Source organism: Emydura macquarii, unplaced genomic scaffold (assembly GCF_026122565.2).
Source record: "Emydura macquarii macquarii isolate MOO-44397 ecotype Brisbane River unplaced genomic scaffold, CSIRO-AGI_Emac_v2 contig_629, whole genome shotgun sequence".
NCBI classification, from domain to species: domain Eukaryota; kingdom Metazoa; phylum Chordata; order Testudines; family Chelidae; genus Emydura; species Emydura macquarii.
In genome coordinates, this window is record NW_027130766.1 from 4,874,285 (window position 1) to 4,892,504 (window position 18,220).

Consider the following 18,220-nt stretch of genomic DNA (forward strand, 5'->3'; position numbering starts at 1 on the left):
GACTTTTTGTGACTTTTTTAATGATGCTAACAAAGGCTGGAAATGTTTATAATTATTTTTTCTGCTTTTTTCCCTCCTAAGTAATGTTCTGCTTCCCTTTTGTTGGAGGTGTCTGTGGGTATGTCTACACTGCAATGTAAGACCAGGGTTAGTAGAACTGGGATTAGCAGAGTCTGGGTTTCTTAAAATAGAGCTTGAGCATCTACACTTGTTTGTACCCTCAGGGTAGGAATTGTTGACCCCTGGATCCCAACCTGGGGCTCCAGCGTCTACACTGCATTATGTGGGCTCAAGTTCAACCACCCATACCCCAGACTTCCTAGCGCCCACCCCTCCCCAGATGTGGCCACTCAAACTTTTTGTCTGTGGTGCCGTCTGAGAAAACTTGACTCTGTGACAAAGAAATTCAGCCCAGTTGGATGCTTTTGGTGGACTGCCAGTGCACGAGTCCAGTGGGGCTGCATTTACACTGCAGTTAGGTTTCTGGTTCACCTGAGAGAAAACCTCAACAACCAGAGAAAATTTTTTCTCCCTGTTCAATACTTTATCTTGTTTTGAGTTAAACAGGTGCTGATAAAATCAAACAAAAAGGTCAGAGGTTTTAAACACTGAATAATAATAATAATAAACCCCCTTACTTCCTCTCTAATTTAATTAGGTTTATTGTCCACATTATGTGCTAGCTGTCTGTCAATCCACAAACTAGCCAGAGGGTGGAGCCATCTGCCTAAGCAATGGGGTGCATACCACCCTTCCCAATTCCCAGTTAAATGATTAAGAGCATTCCTCCTAACATCAAGGACCCACAAAGTCTTCTTGCACTGAGAATTCCAAAATCATCTCCCAATACAAGGAATACCAAAATGATGTGCATTGCAGGAGTGCAGGGTGGGTGAGCCCCTGGGCTTGGAGGATCCACACTTACTTCAAATGGTGTCCCATTCCTCTTACCACATCAGCCATCATCAAACCCTTTCATCTTGGTTTCTTTCTTCTTTGTTAAACTTTCTGCCTTCAACCCCTTCCAGTAAGTGAGACATATCCCACACTGCTTCTGAAGGGGGCTCCTCCTACGTCCCATACACAGGGCTCCAGCAGCGGAGGAACTACAAATCCCAGCATCCTCTAGGAGGGGCGGTGTCCCGCAAAAACAATTCCGGGCGGGGCTGAGGGGCGGGAGCAGCCGGTTCCTGGCAGTGGTGGTGGCTCCTCCTCCTCTTCTTCTATCGCAGCAGGCTTCGACAGGCTGCAAGAGGGACGTTGCCCTGCGGTGAGCGAGCCCCCGGGGCGGAGGTTCTCCCCCTCTCCAGGGGTGTTTACCCGCTTTCCCCAGGGAGGGGGGATGTTGGGGAGCACCGGGGAGGGGAGGGGTGTTTAGTTCTCTGCTGCGTAGCTGCTGCCTTGCTTTCGCTTTCGTTTCCCTGCTCACTGGGCCGGATAAAGGGGGGGCTGGAGGGGAATGTCCCACTGGGGCGGGGCATCCTCCAGGGCCTGGCTGGAGGAGGTGGGGGGACAGCCCCTCCCCTCCACAATCAGGTGAGTTGGGGGGATGCCCATAAGGCCTGGCCCTGTGAGTGACCCTCTCCCATCATAAGATCTCCACCTGCAAAGAGTTGCCATAGGGCATGATGGTGAGGTTTGCCCCCCCAATCCCCTCTGCCTTCTTTCTCCTTCCTTCCTCTGCACCCCCTGCGTACTCCCATCCCCCAACGCACCCCCATAGGTGGCCAGCAAGGCGAGGTGGATGACACCTCCCCCAGGAGTTGAAAGAGGCGGGTCTTGGGAACTATAGTTGTCGCTCGAAGCAAATGCTATAACTTAGGGTGCAGACCCTTAAGAGAGAACTGCTTCATAGGGAGCAAGGATCATGTTGTTGCATGGGGGGTGTGCACAGTGAATTGGCTTGGAAGGATTCGATTTTTATCAGTACAGGTCGGTAAACGTCGATTTCACTGTAGACCCACACACAAACCCACAAAAAATATTTCCATCAATAGTATTTGAAATTTACAGCTAGGCAAAGTAAGAAAAATGTTTCTTGAGAACTTCTTACAGTTTGATTTTAAGGATATTTATTTTTGTGTCTTTTGATATGTGATGCTGACAGTTTGTTTTTTAACAGTTCTAAAGCTTTAACTTTTTGAATCTCGATATCTACTGTACAATTATTGTCTGACCTGCGCATAATTTCCTGCAACTGTGAAAATTTAAATAGATGATAAAAAAAAGCTTAAAAATAAATATTGATATTTGCTGTCAACATTATAAATAAATAAATAAAAACTGAATTCTGCCAAGCCTAACGATGAGGTAAGATGAAAGGAAATAGGTTGGATTTGGATGCTAAAGCATTGCAGTGGAGTTGCTAATGAAAAAATAGGGCTATTGGATTTGCTTCTTACTGGCATGAGTGTGTGTCTTGCATTTCTCATGCTGACTGGCTTCTGGTGCTAAGAGTGCACTGGATGAGGTCCCAAGATTCTCTTGTGTCCCAGCACCACAGGCTGCAAGGTTTTGTCTTACTCTTTGCTTTTGTTCTTGTTCTCTCACAGAACCCCATCATGGATGAGACCTTAGATGAACCTCCCACTTCTGCTGTCTTCTTGGACAACTGCCACTTCTCCCAGGTGATCTTTAATAACGTGGAGAAGTTTTACATCCCTGGAGGAGACATAACCTGCCATTATACCCTCACACAGCACATCACTCCGCGCAGAAAGGACTGGGTGGGCATTTTCCGGGTAAGTGTGTGCTCTGAACCATTAGCCCCCACACGTTGTAAGGTAGCTGCTCACAGAAAGGAATGGCTTGATATGGACATTTCCAGTTATTTCATGCTTGATCCCTAAAGGGGAGTTTGAGACTTTGGAAGAACAAAGTAGCAGCTATTTTTCGGTGGTGAACTTGTGTATGGTGGTGTCTGTACTGCATCAAGAGACATGGGGCCTGAATCAATGTTGCTATGTTCCTGCACTTGGAGCAGGACTGGAGTAGTGGAGGTTAAGGTGGCATTGAACTGCCTTTGCACTTCCCAAATTCTGGGACTGCTGAGGGGCTGTAGGTTGAAATTAGAGCAACTTCAGGGCTAATCTGACTTGTGCTCTGCTTCCTAGGGCCAGTGAGGAACAGGCATGGTGCCCACATCTGCCCTCAGTGCTTTTCCTACTCCAGAGCTCCTCTTATTCCCCACCCTTCCCCTTCCTCTTGCTCCAAGGAGGGAGTAAGCAGGCAAATAACCCTGTTTACTCCTATGTGAATGGCCCCAAGATCTGGGTAGCTGGTATGGGAGTGCAAAGGGGGTTCTTGCGGCTTTGTGTGGGCATATAGCCCAAGTTATGATCTCACCCTCTGAACTGCTGCAGGATAAACGTAAGCTGTATGAGACCGTATCATTATTTTGCTGTTGCAGGTGGGATGGAAAACAACCCGTGAATATTACACCTTCCTGTGGGCTCCTTTGCCGGGTGACCTGAGCAGTGATTCTGTTCTGCAGCAGCAAATTCAGTTTAGAGGTCAGTTGGGAAGGGATGGGCAGCGATGGGCAGCACACAGTGTGTGCGCGTGTGTGCGCGCGCACACACACACACACACATGCACGATCAGATACCAAATAGCTCTGAATACCAGTAATAAGTGTTGCCATGTGAAGCTGTACAACTGTGGAACAGGAATATTGTCCCGCACTTGGGTAAACTTCATTCAAGGAACTGTGGCTATAAGGTCACCTCAAAATAATGGCCCCCAAGTTTCTGGCAAAGGGCCCCTTCCCCCGAATGCACTGCCAATGCAGTTCAGCCTGGGGAGAGTGTCCCCTCCTGCTAACGGGGGGAGACATCCATGTTACGAATGTGCTCTGCACAGTCAGTCCTGCGGCCCCTTCGTCCCCTGTTACCAGTACAGCAAAAGCCCCTGTAAGACTCCCCCTTGCAGGTACTGTTCAGCTGTGTTTGACCATCCATGTTCTTTTGGTGACAGGGTGACACCGACCTGCTCCTTGTGGAGTCATTTACATCAATGCAAAGGGTCAGTGTTCACACTCACTTTGCGCTGGTACACATGATCGCACAAGGAGTGGGTTCCTGATTACCTGGCCCCATCATATGTACATTGCTTTGTATTCTGTGGTCTTGGGTCTTTTAGATCCTGGCTTTCTGCGCTGTTCGGTTGACAAGCGGCTTGAGTAATTAGAAACACCCTAAGGTGGGTTTTTTGTTTTGTTTTTAGCCTACTACCTGCCGAAAGATGATGAATATTACCAGTTCTGTTACGTTGACCAAGAGGGGGTGGTCCGTGGAGCCAGCGTGCCTTTCCAGTTCCGGGCAGAGACCGAGGATGATATCCTGGTGGTTACTACCCAGGTATGTTCCCACTCTCTTTCTGCTTTTTCATGCCTTTATCTTTTATTCAAACTCCCTCTTCCCTAACACAGTGTGATCCAGTGACTGGGGCACCGAATTGGGACTCAGGAGACTTGGGTTCTTTTCCTGAGTCTGACCTACTCAGGCAAGTCACTTCATTGTTCTGTGCCTTGGTTTCCCATCCTACTATTTGTCTGTCTGCTTCAGCCCTGATCGCAGCCCCCTAACTGTGGCCCCACTCCCAGCCAAAGCCCCCAGCCCTGACTGTGGCCCTGCTCCCAACCCAGCTGGCGGGGGGGGAAGGCGAGGGAGCACAGACGGGAGCGGGGTATAAAAAGTTTGGGGACCACTGCCTTAGTGTCATTTCCCCTTGCCTGGACATGTACCAGCTTTCGCCAGACTTATGCCTCTTTAACACCTCTTAAACGTGACCAAGTGTTTCTGCACCTGTACATGAGGTGTTGCTGGATTGCTGTGCCGGAGTCCGGACTGCAGGTGTGAGATTTAACATGCAACACTCTGATGTGCAGTCCCCCATATGGACCTTGCTGGTGCACTCTAAATGTTCTTTAGCGCACATTGATGTAGTCCTGTTTCTCATCAGTGCATGCGAGCAGGGTCTACATGGGGGAGTTAGAGCACAACACGCTGGTGTGTTCTGCAAATCACATCCCTTTAGTACGGACTGTGGGATGGTGAAGACAAACCAGAAGAGTCATGGGAAGTCTGAGGGCTGGATGAAATGGCCTGCGGGCTATATGTTTAACACCCCTGGTCTAACCCAAGTTATTGGAGTCGGCACAGGTATATGCGGGTGAATTTAATGGTCTGTGATATATGGGAGATCAATCTTGAGAACCCCTGACCTACCTATTTACCCTGTTGGGTCGCATATGCAGCTCTCTATGTGTTATGTGGGCTGCATCCACACATATATAACTTGTATGGCCCTGAGGATGTCACATGGTTTGCAGCAGTGTGCTCATTAGGCCCGCTGGCTGACAATCGCTGGTCTAGATGATCTTCGATCCCTTCTGGCCTTTGTGAAATCTGTGAAATGAGATCTATGAAAGATCGTAGTAATAATGTAGACTCTTATAGCAACTTTTATCCAAGAATCTCACACACTTTGCAAATGTTTCATTCATTAGCCCTTGCGGCATCTTTATGAGGTAAGCAAATATTAGCCCTATTTTATAGATGGGCAAACTGAGGCACAGAGGGGTGAAGTAACTCGCATAAAGACTCAGCAACTCACTGGCAGAGCTAGAAATAGAATCCAGGAATCCTGGTTCTCAGTCTCTTGCTTAGAAGACCAGACCTCACTTCCTGCTAAGTTTAATTGAACTCAGAGTGAACAGTTTAAGAAATCTCTTTTTTGCTTGCCACACAGGAGGTAGCAACTGGCGTTTTATTAGCCTCCAGCAGCAGAATCTCTTTGCCAGTGTAACAGTTTCGGGATTGTTGTTGTTTTGCAGACTGAGATCTGGAACTTAAACAGGAGAGCAAGGTCCCCCTCTCCCTTCTCAATTTGAGCAAAATTGTCCTGGGTAGGCTCTTTGCAAAAGGTCGGCCTTGGAGTTAATTAAAAAGTTCAGTGTCGTGATTGTATTTCAGACACCCAGTTTACCTCTCTATACACACTGAGGACTGATAACAAACTTTGTAAAGCCCATTGAGTCCCTCATTGAAAGATGCCATGTAAATGGAAAGTGTTTTTATAGCTGGGCTTCCTGCTGGGGTGTTTTATGTGGCCTGTAGCTATCTCTGTCTGCTGCTCCCTGCAGTCCCCGAAGTAGAATTTGGACCATTCCGGTGTTATCAAGGTGGGGGTGGAGGTGCAGCTGTGGGAGCAGGTAATGCTGTGCCAGGAAATGATCAAAGGTGTGATTGGGTAGCCAGCAGGGGCTAGTTGGTATCAAGAACTCATGCTGGCTGGCTGAAGTTAATGACTGTGCAGAGCAGTCAGTCCCTGGGCCTGATTCTAAAAGATGCCGAAGACCTTCCACTGCCACTGATTTCCATGGGAACTGAGGGCATTGCGCATCTGAGAGGTTCAGGCCTGGTGTGTGCAGTATTTTGGGGATTGATTTTGAGCTGTGGTTAGACAAGTTCTGGCAGCACTAGGAGAGACTGAAAGGGAAGTCCAGTCCCTGGTGTCAGTGAAGAGGTAGGGAAGAATACACTATGATTTTCTTCAGGGCTCACGTTTCTTTGCTCATCACTATGCTGCGTTCTTCTTGAACAAGTCTGTTGTTTGCCAGGGAGAAGTGGAGGAGATTGAACAACAAAACAAGGATTTATTTAAAGAAAACAAGGAACTGAAGGAAAGCTGCATGTGTCTCCAGAAGCAGAACCTGGATCTGCAGGAACAGCTCCGGATGGCACAGGTACAGACAAGGGATAACACAGTAATTCAGAGGCCCTGTGGTTAACAGCTCAGGCTTATACACGCTCATTATGTGCTTCCAGGAGAAGATGAAGGAGCTAGAAGGAGAAGTCTGTTTCTTGCAGACTGGGAACTTGGAGCTACGAAGAGCTCAAGAACTACAGGCTGGAGAGATGAGCTCTGCCCGGATGGATTTGGCTTCAGTTAGGGAACAGAATATAAAACTGGGAAAGGAAAATCAGGTAAAAGACCAGATGAGCTGGAAACTGGGATGAAATAGAGGAGAGAAAAGGGGGAAACCAGAGAAAGTGGAGAGGGGAGGAGAAGATAGAGAATCAAGCTCTTAGCCTTTGAGATATGTGAGCAACTGCAACCAGTGGGGGGGAGGGTCTCAGGGTTAGTCCCGAAGGGCAAAGAGAAGAGAAAATCACTTCTTTCCCTCCCCCATCGTCCTCTTTGGTTTCTGTGAAACTGTCTTGCTGCAGCCTCAGCCCCTTGCAGTTAGCAATGGAACTGACGGGAGCTCTAAGCTGACCTTATTTCTACAATTAGACAGGTTCTGAATGGAATTGGGCTCCTGGGACCTGCAAAATTGGCTACCCTGGGCCTTCCCAATGGGGGGGGAACCGTCAGTGCAAAGGAGAATTTTCACTTCCATTTAAAAAGCAAAACAAAAAGAGGTTCAAGCCCTTTTCCCTGAAAAAAAGCCTTGAAAATACAAACCAATCACTAGGGTTGAAAGGAATGAGTAGCTGAGCTTCACTTCTGTTGCAAGAGACTGGTGAGGGCCAAAGATTTTGATAGAGAGATATCTCTCTCTCACATTTTATGTGCAAAGAGTCAGTTTTGGGTGTATCTCGAAAAAATGATCTCTCTAACCCTCCCCCAAATCCTTAGGCTGACCCTGTGCAGAGAAGAGTGGTAATGGACAGGAGTTGGTTACGTTTGGGAAAGGGGAGTGCTCAGAAATTGTTTTTTAGGCCTGTCCCAAGACCCTAAAGGCCAGTTCTGGATCTGATCTTCCTATTATTGCTCCCTCCTCCTTTTTTGTTCAAGGCCCCAAGTTAAGCAAAACTGGAGCTGAATACATGAGAGAGAAGATCTTGTTCCCTTTAGGAGGGTTGTCTGGGGTTGTTGCATTGCAAAGGGCATGCAAATACAGCGAGGAGCAAAAGTGATGACTGTTTCTGTGGTGTGACTGCCATTTACTTCCGCCACTCAGGAGCTGCAGGAAGGACTGGAGTCTCTGAGAAGCTGCAGTGAGAAATTTGAGCTGCAAGCAAATTTCCTGAAAGAGGAGAAGAAGCAGCTGAAGGAGCAGAATGGCTGCAGAGAGACAGAGCTGCAGCGGTGAATGTGTTTACAATATGTCTGCAAATGGGAGTTCCTGGAAGCTCCTTGGTGCAGTGGGTTGGGTTTCTTCTTCTGTTTAGTTCTGTTGAAACCCAGTGACTATGTGCATAGAACGGACCCCACAAGTGAGAGTATGAGTAACCCCTTGGGAATTTGATCTAGGTTCGGCATTCACAGGCCCTTGGACAAACATAAGTGTGAGGTTAACTGAGCGAAACTGACTCTTGGAATGAGTCCACAGATCATAGCATGTCAGTTGAGGTGTCCACAGCAAGTACCGGGCTGTGGAACAGATCCAGGATTCACAGGGTCTTGGGTAACTTCATGCAAAGGCTTGTGCAAACAAGCAGGGCTTTGGTATCTAGGGTTACTCCATTTAAACCTGCTCGAGGACAAGATCAGCTTCTGATTACATCTAGAAATGAAGGCTGTGGGTGCGGCTTACCAAGGGCAGGTGTTGAGGGAGTTTGTGAGGGGTCACGTGCAGCTGAAAATGTTATGATTTGGTTTGCTCTGAGCAGACTCAAAGAACAAAACCAAGAGGTGTCCTCTGAAAAGGAACAGCTGGAAAGCAGGTTGAAAACTACCCTGGATCACATGAATCAGCTGCAGGTAGGCAAGGTGCAGTTTCTCTCTGCTTCTGCAATCTTTCTTGTGTCCAGATTGGTGCTTTCTCAAATTCCATTGGGTTCCAAAAATGTTTCACCAGAAACTCGAATTGGGTTCCAGACATTTGATCCACAACTGAATCAGGCCAACATTTCAGGGTATTTACCACTAGTGTACAGTTATGCAAATTGTCCCCAAAAGCCATGTAAATAGGGTGGGGTTTGGAATTAGGCTCTGTGGTTTAGTAAGATTTTGCCAAGCCACTTTCAGTCTGTACATTCCTGCTGCATTATAAATTGCCTGTGCTTCCTTCTGCCCTGTATGAACTGTTGGGCCATTGCTTTTATCCATTTTTTTTTCACTTCAGACACAGGTGTTGAATCAAGAGAAGGAAATGGAAAACCTGGTTCGGGTGGACCATAACAAGACTGAGCTGCTGGAACATTTGAAAGAGGAGAATCGTCAGTTACACATTACTTTGACTGAACAGGTAGAGTTTCCCTGATAATCTTGAGGAAGGTGGGCTGGAGGAATCTAGAGCAGCCCTTAGCCGTGAGCATATAGAGGTGCTTCTGATTTTATAGAAGCCCATTGGGGATTAGGTGATGGAAGGAAACGGATTGCCCCTATTACTGTAGGAATAACCCCTATTACTGGTGCTCTTTCTTAGTGTGCAAACCAGTTTTTAGTTGGGGGGTGGGAAGGGAGGAATGCTTGTATGTTTGGTTGTTGAGATTGTTTCTTTTGGAAGAGCTGTTGCAAGCAGCAAGAGAATTTGCTCCTTGCCTTAATCTCTCTAGCTAGAGTCAATTCTTGGGTCAGATTTGCTCCCTGGGAGCCAGAGATTTGTGTTTGACTGAGATTTCTGAAAGAGCAGATTACCTGTGTTCTGTTTGTGACTACCTGGTGTATACATATAAATAACACAAGTTATACTAGAAATATACCCAAACTCTGCATCACTGATTTCTGCTCCAGTGGGAAGCTGACTTACAAAGCCTTGTACATCTGCTGTTGTTTGAGGAGTGGCAGCAATGCCCTTAACTCTGCTCTATTGTTGTCCCTTACTCATTTATAGTACCTTTAGTTTTGGCAAAGCCATTTAATAGATGTGACCACAAACAGATGCACCTGGAGCAGAGCGTGTCTAAATTACAGAAGAAAGCCAGAAGCAGTGGGTAGCTTCCATTTTCTGTGGGGGATGCATTGAAAATCTGTGGGCACACCCCGTTTCCTTCTCCAAGCTTCCTTCTCTTCGGCGTTCCTTTTATTATTTATATGCGACTCCCGCTCGCTGGTGCATACGGTGCTGAAATTTGTGGTCTTGTGCAGAAGGAGCACGAGGAGAAGCTGGGACAGTGTCGGTAGGATGTGAGGGTGATAGAAGCCAACGTGTCTATGTATCTGCAACATGAGCAGGTGGCAAGTCTTTCTTTGTGTGGATGTGGGGGGGTGGGGGTGGGGGGTCCCAAAGAGTAGAGTGGAAAGTGGCAGGATGAAATCTGTGGTTATACAGAGAACAGGGTGTTGCTAGGATTCAGGAAGAGCCTATATTTCACTGAAAGGAATGTCAAATCTTAATAGGAATACAGCAGAATGGAACATTGCATCACTTTCTTTTTTATCATGAAGGGAATATAGCTGGCAGGACCTTTAGAGAAGTCATGTCAAAGAAATGGACCTTGCACTTAGAGAGGAAGGGGGAAAGGTTTGTGATAGTCCTTAGTCCTGGGGGAGGTCATTCCACAAGCTCCGACCGGCCCTGAGAAAGCTCTTGTCCCTGTGCATGCAAACTGTACTCTTGTTGTAGAAAGTTCCATTGTGCCGGAGGAGCAAAGTTGTTTACTGCAGTCTTTTAGATACCCAAGGCTCAGGCCGTTGAGCACCTTGAAGATGAGAATAAAGACTTCAAACTTGATTTGCTATTCTGTTGGAAGCAAGTGTAGGGAGCAGAGGTCAGGTTTGATGTGGTAGGGTTGCCAGTTTTGATTGGGCGTATTCCTGGAGGTTTTATCACATGACATAATCTTTAATTAAAGATTAATCTTTAATTCCTGGAGACTCCAGGACAATCTTGAAGGGTTGGCAACCCTAGTTCACAGTAGCCAGTGTTGTTGAGGAGAAGTGCTATGATGTTCTGTACCAGCTGAAGTTTCCTAAGTACTGAAGGCTTCATGCCCAGATATGGTGCATTGTGGTAGACCAGCCTGAGCGGTAACAAAGGCATGAATGCCCAAGACCGGGTCATTGTTTGCCAAGATGGTGGAGACTTCTAGCTAACCAGAGATGGGAGAAAGCATTACTCAAAGTATCACCGTATATGTAATGAGGGAAGTACAGACCATGAGTGGTTTATATTGAGAGTGGTAGTCACTTTGGTTGGTTAGATATGACATGGTCAGACTCATGTTGAAAGTCAGGATTGATTTATTGATGAAACACTGCACACGAATACAGGCCTGAGAAACAAATGATATACGAGCAATCCCTGATGCTCTCTCAGCTTTTCTTTTGGTGATTCCCCATCGCTAAAGTTAATATTCTGTCTTGGGTATTTTAGTAAAAATCAGGGACAGGTTGCGGGCGTCTGCGAATTCTTGTTTATTGCCCGTGACTTGTCCCTGACTTTCACTAAAAATACCCTGAAGGGTGGGGGGGACAAACAGTCAGAGCGCTGCCGGACTGACCTCTGGCAGCTGCTCCAGCCCCGCTGCTGTTCCTGTAGTAGGGCTGACCCCTGCTGCTCCAGCCCCCGGTGGGCTGACCCAATCCCTGTGATCACTGTTCTGGCAGCCCCGGGGCTGGCTGCAGGCTGCTGCTCCAGCCCTGGGGGTGTGACCCAACACAGGCTGCTGCTCTAGCCCTGTCCCAGAAGAAGTTACAGAGGTCCCAGAAAATCATGGGGTCCGTGACTTCCGTGACAGGATCGTATCCTTGCCCATCGCTGACGAACTACTGCTTTTCCTTAACAGCGTCAAAACGGTGATCTCACAAAGCAACTTGAGGAGAAGAACCATTTGTTTCAGATTCTTCAGAAGAAGAAAGATGAAATTGCTGAGGAAAATCAGGTGAGAAACTCACACCCATACTACCAACCTTACAGTGCAGAGAGGTCTTCGTTAACAGTGGTACTGAGCACAGGTCAGAGTTCTGCAGTGTTACGCAGGGTGGTTGAACAAAAAGCTGTAAGAGGTTTTGTTGAGTCTTATTAAGGAGCTCATAATAATGAACAGTTAATTATGAAACAGAGAATCATGTGTAAGGATATGATTTTGTCATGAATTCTGTGACTTTCCAAGATCTCCGGGACTTCTGGGGCAGGGTAGGAGCAGCTGTCAGCCACAGGGCTACTGTCCAACAGCTGATTGGCCAGCCAGCCCCAGGGTCTTGGGGCAGCTGCAAGCCCGGGTAGCTCTGTTTTCCCCCCTCCCCAGGATATTTTTAGTAAAAGTTAGGGACAGGTTGTTGCTTCTGTGAATTCTTGTTTCTTGTCTGCGACCTATCCCTGACTTTTACTAAAAATACCCGTGACAGAATCTTGACCTTAATCATGAGAAAATAGCTCAAAAGAGCTGTCTGACAAGGAAATTGTAGAAGAAAGTGTTACTGAAATGCAATCAAACAACGTAGTGGGTAGGTTGTTACAGAAGATCTCAGCACCGGCCTAACTCTGCTCCCATTGAATTCAGTGGTTCTACCCAGTATTTGCAAACAAATCACACACAGTCTTTCCGTGGAGTTATCAGCTAAAGAATAGCTCCTGGGTTCTGTTCAGAGCATTGCCATTAATTGAGTGACCTTAGACTGGCCATAGATTTTAAGGGCCGAAGGGGTTGTTTTGATCATCAGTATTTGATTCTGGGCGCCACCCGCTAGGAACGATGTGGACAAATTGGAGAGAGTCCAGAGGAGAGCAATAAAAATGATAAAAGGTTGAGAAAACTTGACCTATGAGGGAAAGGTTAAAAAAAACCTGATCATGTTTTGTTTTCAGAAAAGAAGTCTAAGGGGAGACCTGATAAGTCTTCAGTTAGGATAAGGGCTGTAGGTTAAGGGCTGTTATAAAGAGGATGGTGATCAGTTGTTCTCCATGTGCACTGACGGTAGGGCAAGAAGCAAAGGGGTTAATCAGCAGCAGGGGAGATCTAGATTAGTTATTGAGAGAACCTTTCGAACTATAAGGCTAGGTAGGCTCTGGAATAGGCATAGGAATAGGAAGGTTGTGGAATCCCCATCACTGAAGGTTTTTAAGAATAGGTTAAACAAACACTCAGGAATGGTCTAGGTTTATTTGGTCATGCTACAGCTCGGGGCTGGACTTGATGACTTCTCAAGGTCCCTTCCAGCCCAACATTTCTATGATGTGATGATCATCAAGTCTGACCTCTTGTATTAGACAGGCCATAGAATATGTGTTTTCACTTCTCTTTGCCTGTTTCCCCCCATCAGTAAAATGGGGATAAGATTGACCTATTGGAAAGGATTTGTGATGTGCTTTGAGAGTCTCAGGTGAGAGGAACTACATCAGTACAAACTATCATTACTAACAATACATGGCTTCTCTCTGAAATGCCCCCCCTGAGCTCCTGGAACATCATTCTGCTCTTCTGTCCCTTTGCAGAGACTGAGGAAAGAGAACAATGAGCTGCTGATGCGCCTCTCTGAGAGCCCAGGTTATTCTTTGTCTGTTACTGCCCCACCGGTGCAAGTTCAAACTCGGCCTCCAGAAAGTGCTGGCCTTGTGTTTGGGAACCCATACTACGGTGAGAAACTTGGCATTCTGTGCAGAGGCTCCCAGGGACCAAACGGGATGGATCATATCTAATTGCATGCTGACTGCTCCTGAGTAGGAGAATCCTAATCAAGTAACCGGGCTAGAATCAGAGATAAATTTGGGAGGACCAAAATTCCAGCCCTACTTCCAGAAGATTCTTTCTTCAGTCCTCCTACCTCTTCCTGGCCACTGGGAGGCAGAGGGTGAAAATCTACTTTCTCCTCATAGCTCCAGAGAAGATGGAATCTGTCTATTCACTCTTTGTTGGCAGGAGGGAGCTCTCCCTACACGCCTGGTGGTAGGGTCTCAGCGGGTTGTCCTCCCATATGTTCAGAAGATGACCTGGCAGCTCCAAAACTCTGTCAGGTCTGAGAGTTGACTTAATTCAGTGGCTCCCAAACTTTTTGAGTCAAAACCCCACTAGTTAACAGTAGGTAAAACTGCACCCTACCCCCCACCGACCCGGCCATAAACACACACAACCCCTATATAAACACATATGATGATGATAATAATACCACTAAATTACATTAATAAATAATAATAATAAATTACTCTTACCTGAGTATGAAGCTAAGCCTTCCCTGGTGCAGCCACCACCGCATGCTGCATTTGACTCCACCTCTTCCTATCCCTCATGGACTGAGGGTAATGGAGGTGGCGGGAGCTGCTCCAGGCCCCCACCAATGCAGGAGCGCTGTTCCTACACTCCGGCTGGCTTGGGACTTGGGGGGGCTGCTCTTCCACTCCGGCCAGTGCGGGGCTCAGGGGGAGAGGGGCTAAATGACCTCAATATAACTGAAGCCTCATGGACCCCCTATAATCTTTGGTGCCCCCCAAGGGGGTCCCGCACCCCAGGTTGGGAACTGTTGACTTAGGTGATTAGTACTGTGCTCTCTTTCTGCCAAGAGAGAGACCCAGTTTGCCCAGTCGTGAGGCAGCCAGTCCCATGGCCTCAGTCCAGTGTTCCAGGGTCTTAAATATGGAGGTCCCTTCCAGATTCAGAGCTAGATCTGGTGCTTCAGGAGCAATCAAGAATAACAGGTCAACAGCACATCAAACTGTTAAAGCTTTGGCTGTGGTTAAGACTTGGATTTTCTATTCTTTTGCAGAATCCCCAGGGCCAAGTGTTGGGAACATGGTGAGTAAAGTGGCTTGTGGATTTTGCTTAGTGGTATGAAAGCAGGAGTCTAATTGAGCTCCATAGCCAGTTTCTTCTATAAGCTTTTGGTTCTGGTCCAGGTAGTGGGCTCTATCTTCCCAGACAGCAGACTGGAGCCCTGAATATTTCAGAATAAGATGGGGGGAATTAATAATGATTGTGCTAAGCAGGAGAGAGGGAATTGTTAGAACTCAGTTATGGCCCTGGGCAACATCAGCACTGAAGCCAAAATGAGCAGCATTCAGCTTCCAGATGCCGTATTTCATAATGGAGCCATAGAGACATGCTGGATAGATAGAAAGCAAAAGCAGTTCAGAGATGCTCTTAAGCTTACAGAACCAGTCACTGAGGCATGGAGACATTTAAAACCCTGTGGAGTATTAGAACAGCCTGCCCTGTAACTGATTATTTCTAGCCTCCCTTCCTTCTCTTTCCTTTCTCCTCTTATTGCTAGTGCAGATATATATACTTCATTGTTTTGTATTCACCTTTCAGCCCTCTGTGAAGAAATGCCCCCTATGTAATGAGGTCTTTCCTGATGACATTGGGCCATGTCAGTATGAGAACCACGTGCGAAGCCACCTTCTGGATTGCCCATACTGTGATGAGACCTTTGAAGCGTCCAATAGGCAGGTGTTTGATGATCATATGTACTGCCACAGCCTGGAATAATTCCTCATTCTGCTTTGCGCTCTAATAGTAGGTGGTGTAGCTCCTCTTTCAGGTATGATAGCACAGACTAGAGCATAACTCATTATGTAGGACAGATAGATTCTAGAAAAATTATCCAAGCAAGGCTTGACTTAGCACCAGTCCTGTAGTGCTGACCCATCTGTTCCATGTGATGTGACCCACCATCAAGTTGGGTCAGATACCAAGCAGTGTCACCGACTGTGTCCTTTATCTTCAGTCAGCTCTGGGCACTGTTAAACAACTCAATCCGTATAAGCAGTCATTCAGACAATGTGATACCAGCACTTCAGAACAAAGCTATTCCTATGATCTGCTCTTCTGATCTAGCCAAGTATTGATACTGTACAACTGCAGTTCCCAATTCCCTGTGCTTGGCAGAAACCGCTCTGCTCTAATTGTTTTATTCCTTAGAGTGGAGCTGAGACCACTAATCCTAAGGCCAAAAACAATGTATAAAGCCTTTGAGCTCAAAGTCCTAGTCTTATTAATGGTTATAGGACTGCAGATCTAACTTAATAATAATTTCCTTCACACGCTATCTCAAGCTTTATATGTCTCAGGAAAAGTTTTATGTGTCTCAGGAATGAGTTTAACCATCCATGTGCATCCTCTAAGGAAACTGATGGGGAGCCTGCATTGTTTCTCTCATTTGCTTGTCTGAAACTTCTTGATTGCAGGACAAAAGGAGCCTCTTCTGAGTCCAAAATACTAGGGTTCAGGTGCCTATTCAAGTGCCTATCAAGTGCCTGGGTAATTACACTGCTTTTGCAAAAGTTGTCCAATTGTTGTTTTAAATTATTTTTGTTTTAATTTACAGTAAGCATTCTTTTCTCTAGGCAAACACAAGGGTAAAGTTTATTATCCAACAGTGTGACACTGTGTGCATTAATTTAGTAATAAATATCTAAATCTATAGGGAATCCTAATAGGTTTTTCATAACAACCTGGTGCAAACGAAATTTGATGTTAAGAATAATGGATACTTTAAAATGTTGCTTTAATCTCTTCAATGCTAAAAGCTTAAATAAACTTGTATCAATCAACCTCTGTGATTAAAACTTTGAACTTCTATCTTCAATTATGTAAAAGGGCTTTTATTTTATTTTTTTTAACTATTAGCAGGCACTATACAAACCCATGCAATGGAGAAATGGAAATGGTGAATAAATAGTAGCAAACAGAAACTACAGTAGGAGAAAATACCTAGTTATTTTTATGAAAAATAAGACAGGTTGAGACTGTACCATCTCATCCCAAGTGAAAGATGTCCTAAGGGAGCTATCTTGCAGGTCCTTAATTCCTTCCTATGGCGACAGTCCAAGTACTCCCCATGGAAGTCAACTAGATTGTTTGCACTTACTGTAAAATAAGGGGCTTGTCCTCACACAGACTTGCCTCAAAATAATTAAATTTGTTGTGCATCACACCTTGTGCTATTTCAGTGCAAATCTGTGTCTAGACATTCTGATAGGACCCTTTTATTCTAAAGTAAGTGTCCCCCACACAGACTTTTCCCACCCCCATTCACCGGTCCCAGCCTCTTTGCTCTGACCCCAACATTGCTACTGAACTAGCCCTAGTTCTAAATCATTATGCTATGCAGAGATGTACTCACATTTTACCTGTCATTTTTCACAGTTCGGGCGAAATGTTGGCTGTTTTTCCAAAAGCCACTTGGCATTGGATGTTAAATGTTCAGAAACTGTTAAAGGAGGAAAGTAAACGCTAATGTGCCTCTGTAAGATTTGGAAAATAAATAAATACAGAATTCTTACTGCTTATGTGGTTCATAAGATCCCTTTTTTGTTGTACATCTTTACATTACCGTGGAGGTCCCAACTGACATTGAGAACCTACTTCCGTTGAAGCCAATGAGGGCCTGTTTTTCCATTACCCCCCTGCTTGTGTTGTCATTTATATCAATGTGAAGAGGGCGTAAATGTCACCAGATCAGAATGGTAGCACTGTACACTCACTTTGCATTGGTGTGAATGATGGCATGAGGTGCAGGCATGACAGAATCAAGCCCTGAAACTTTGGTCTGTGGGAGCAGGACTGGCTCCCAAATGAAATCAGTTGTTTTCATCAACAATCAGTTGTTGGGCTCCTCCATTATACAAACAGAGCTGGTTTCTCATTTGTTCCAAACAGCATAATTGAGCAGAATGGTGCCTAGGTCTGGGACATCAGGAGCGCCATTGGCCCTGTCGTAAATAACAAGTTGTCAAGGATTTTAATGGAAGCCCTCCGAGTGCTGTAAATTTGTGCAGTTTTGCCTGCATTCCCTCCCTCATTTCCATCACAATATCACTCCAGTGGGACTGCAACCCTGCAGCATGTGCCAGGCAGCATAGATTGGTAGGGCACAGGGGAAGGAGAAAAAAAGAGAGAGACGGGGCGGGGGGACTCAGAACAGTTGGTATTGCAGAAGCATCTGCTGGGTGGCCAGTTATAGAGTCACCTGGTCCCTTCAGCCTATAGTGGGGGAAGGGCAATTCATCCAGAGGATTGAGGATGGGGGATAATATAACCACGGAGGCTGCTGGAATAAAGACAGATGTGCTGCAGTTTACACTTCGCTCGCTCAGTCTGTGAAGCAGTAAATCTTAGGCAAACACAGGGCCTCCTTAGCAATGGAGTTTCTGATCAGAGCTGGTTTGGCAGAGTTACTGTATATGTACTACACATCATATCTCCTGCTGTTAGTCAGAGGAGGCTTTTCTTTTCAAGGTGGATCCTTTTACCAGGTTGTCCCCCCATAACCAGACTCCAAAGATACTTAAACTTAATTCAGTACGTTTTTTCCCCCAAGGGTACTGCAGGAAATTGCCCTGTCACAGTCATCTCTAGGGTTGAGAAGATAGTTGAATCTTCACAACCCA

At 46.2% G+C, this 18,220-nt stretch overlaps 1 protein-coding gene across 3 annotated transcripts; it reads left to right on the forward strand.

The window, feature by feature from the left end:
* The first annotated feature begins 1,181 nt into the window (after nt 1-1,181).
* CALCOCO2 (calcium binding and coiled-coil domain 2) lies at nt 1,182-17,117 on the forward strand. Of its 3 annotated transcripts, none has more exons than XM_067541107.1 (13): nt 1,182-1,270; nt 2,553-2,741; nt 3,410-3,512; nt 4,225-4,358; nt 6,623-6,748; nt 6,831-6,989; nt 7,970-8,097; nt 8,622-8,721; nt 9,077-9,199; nt 11,682-11,777; nt 13,331-13,472; nt 14,596-14,624; nt 15,141-17,117. In XM_067541107.1, exons 2-13 carry the CDS (start codon nt 2,562-2,564, stop codon nt 15,315-15,317), a joined length of 1,497 nt encoding a protein of 498 aa, XP_067397208.1. In that variant the 5' UTR covers nt 1,182-1,270; nt 2,553-2,561; the 3' UTR covers nt 15,318-17,117. The 3 variants fall into 3 exon arrangements, with proteins under 3 accessions (XP_067397208.1, XP_067397211.1, XP_067397210.1); XM_067541110.1 differs by having other exon boundaries at nt 8,622-8,712; XM_067541109.1 differs by lacking the exon at nt 1,182-1,270 and adding an exon at nt 1,517-1,536.
* Nucleotides 17,118-18,220: the final 1,103 nt, after the last annotated feature.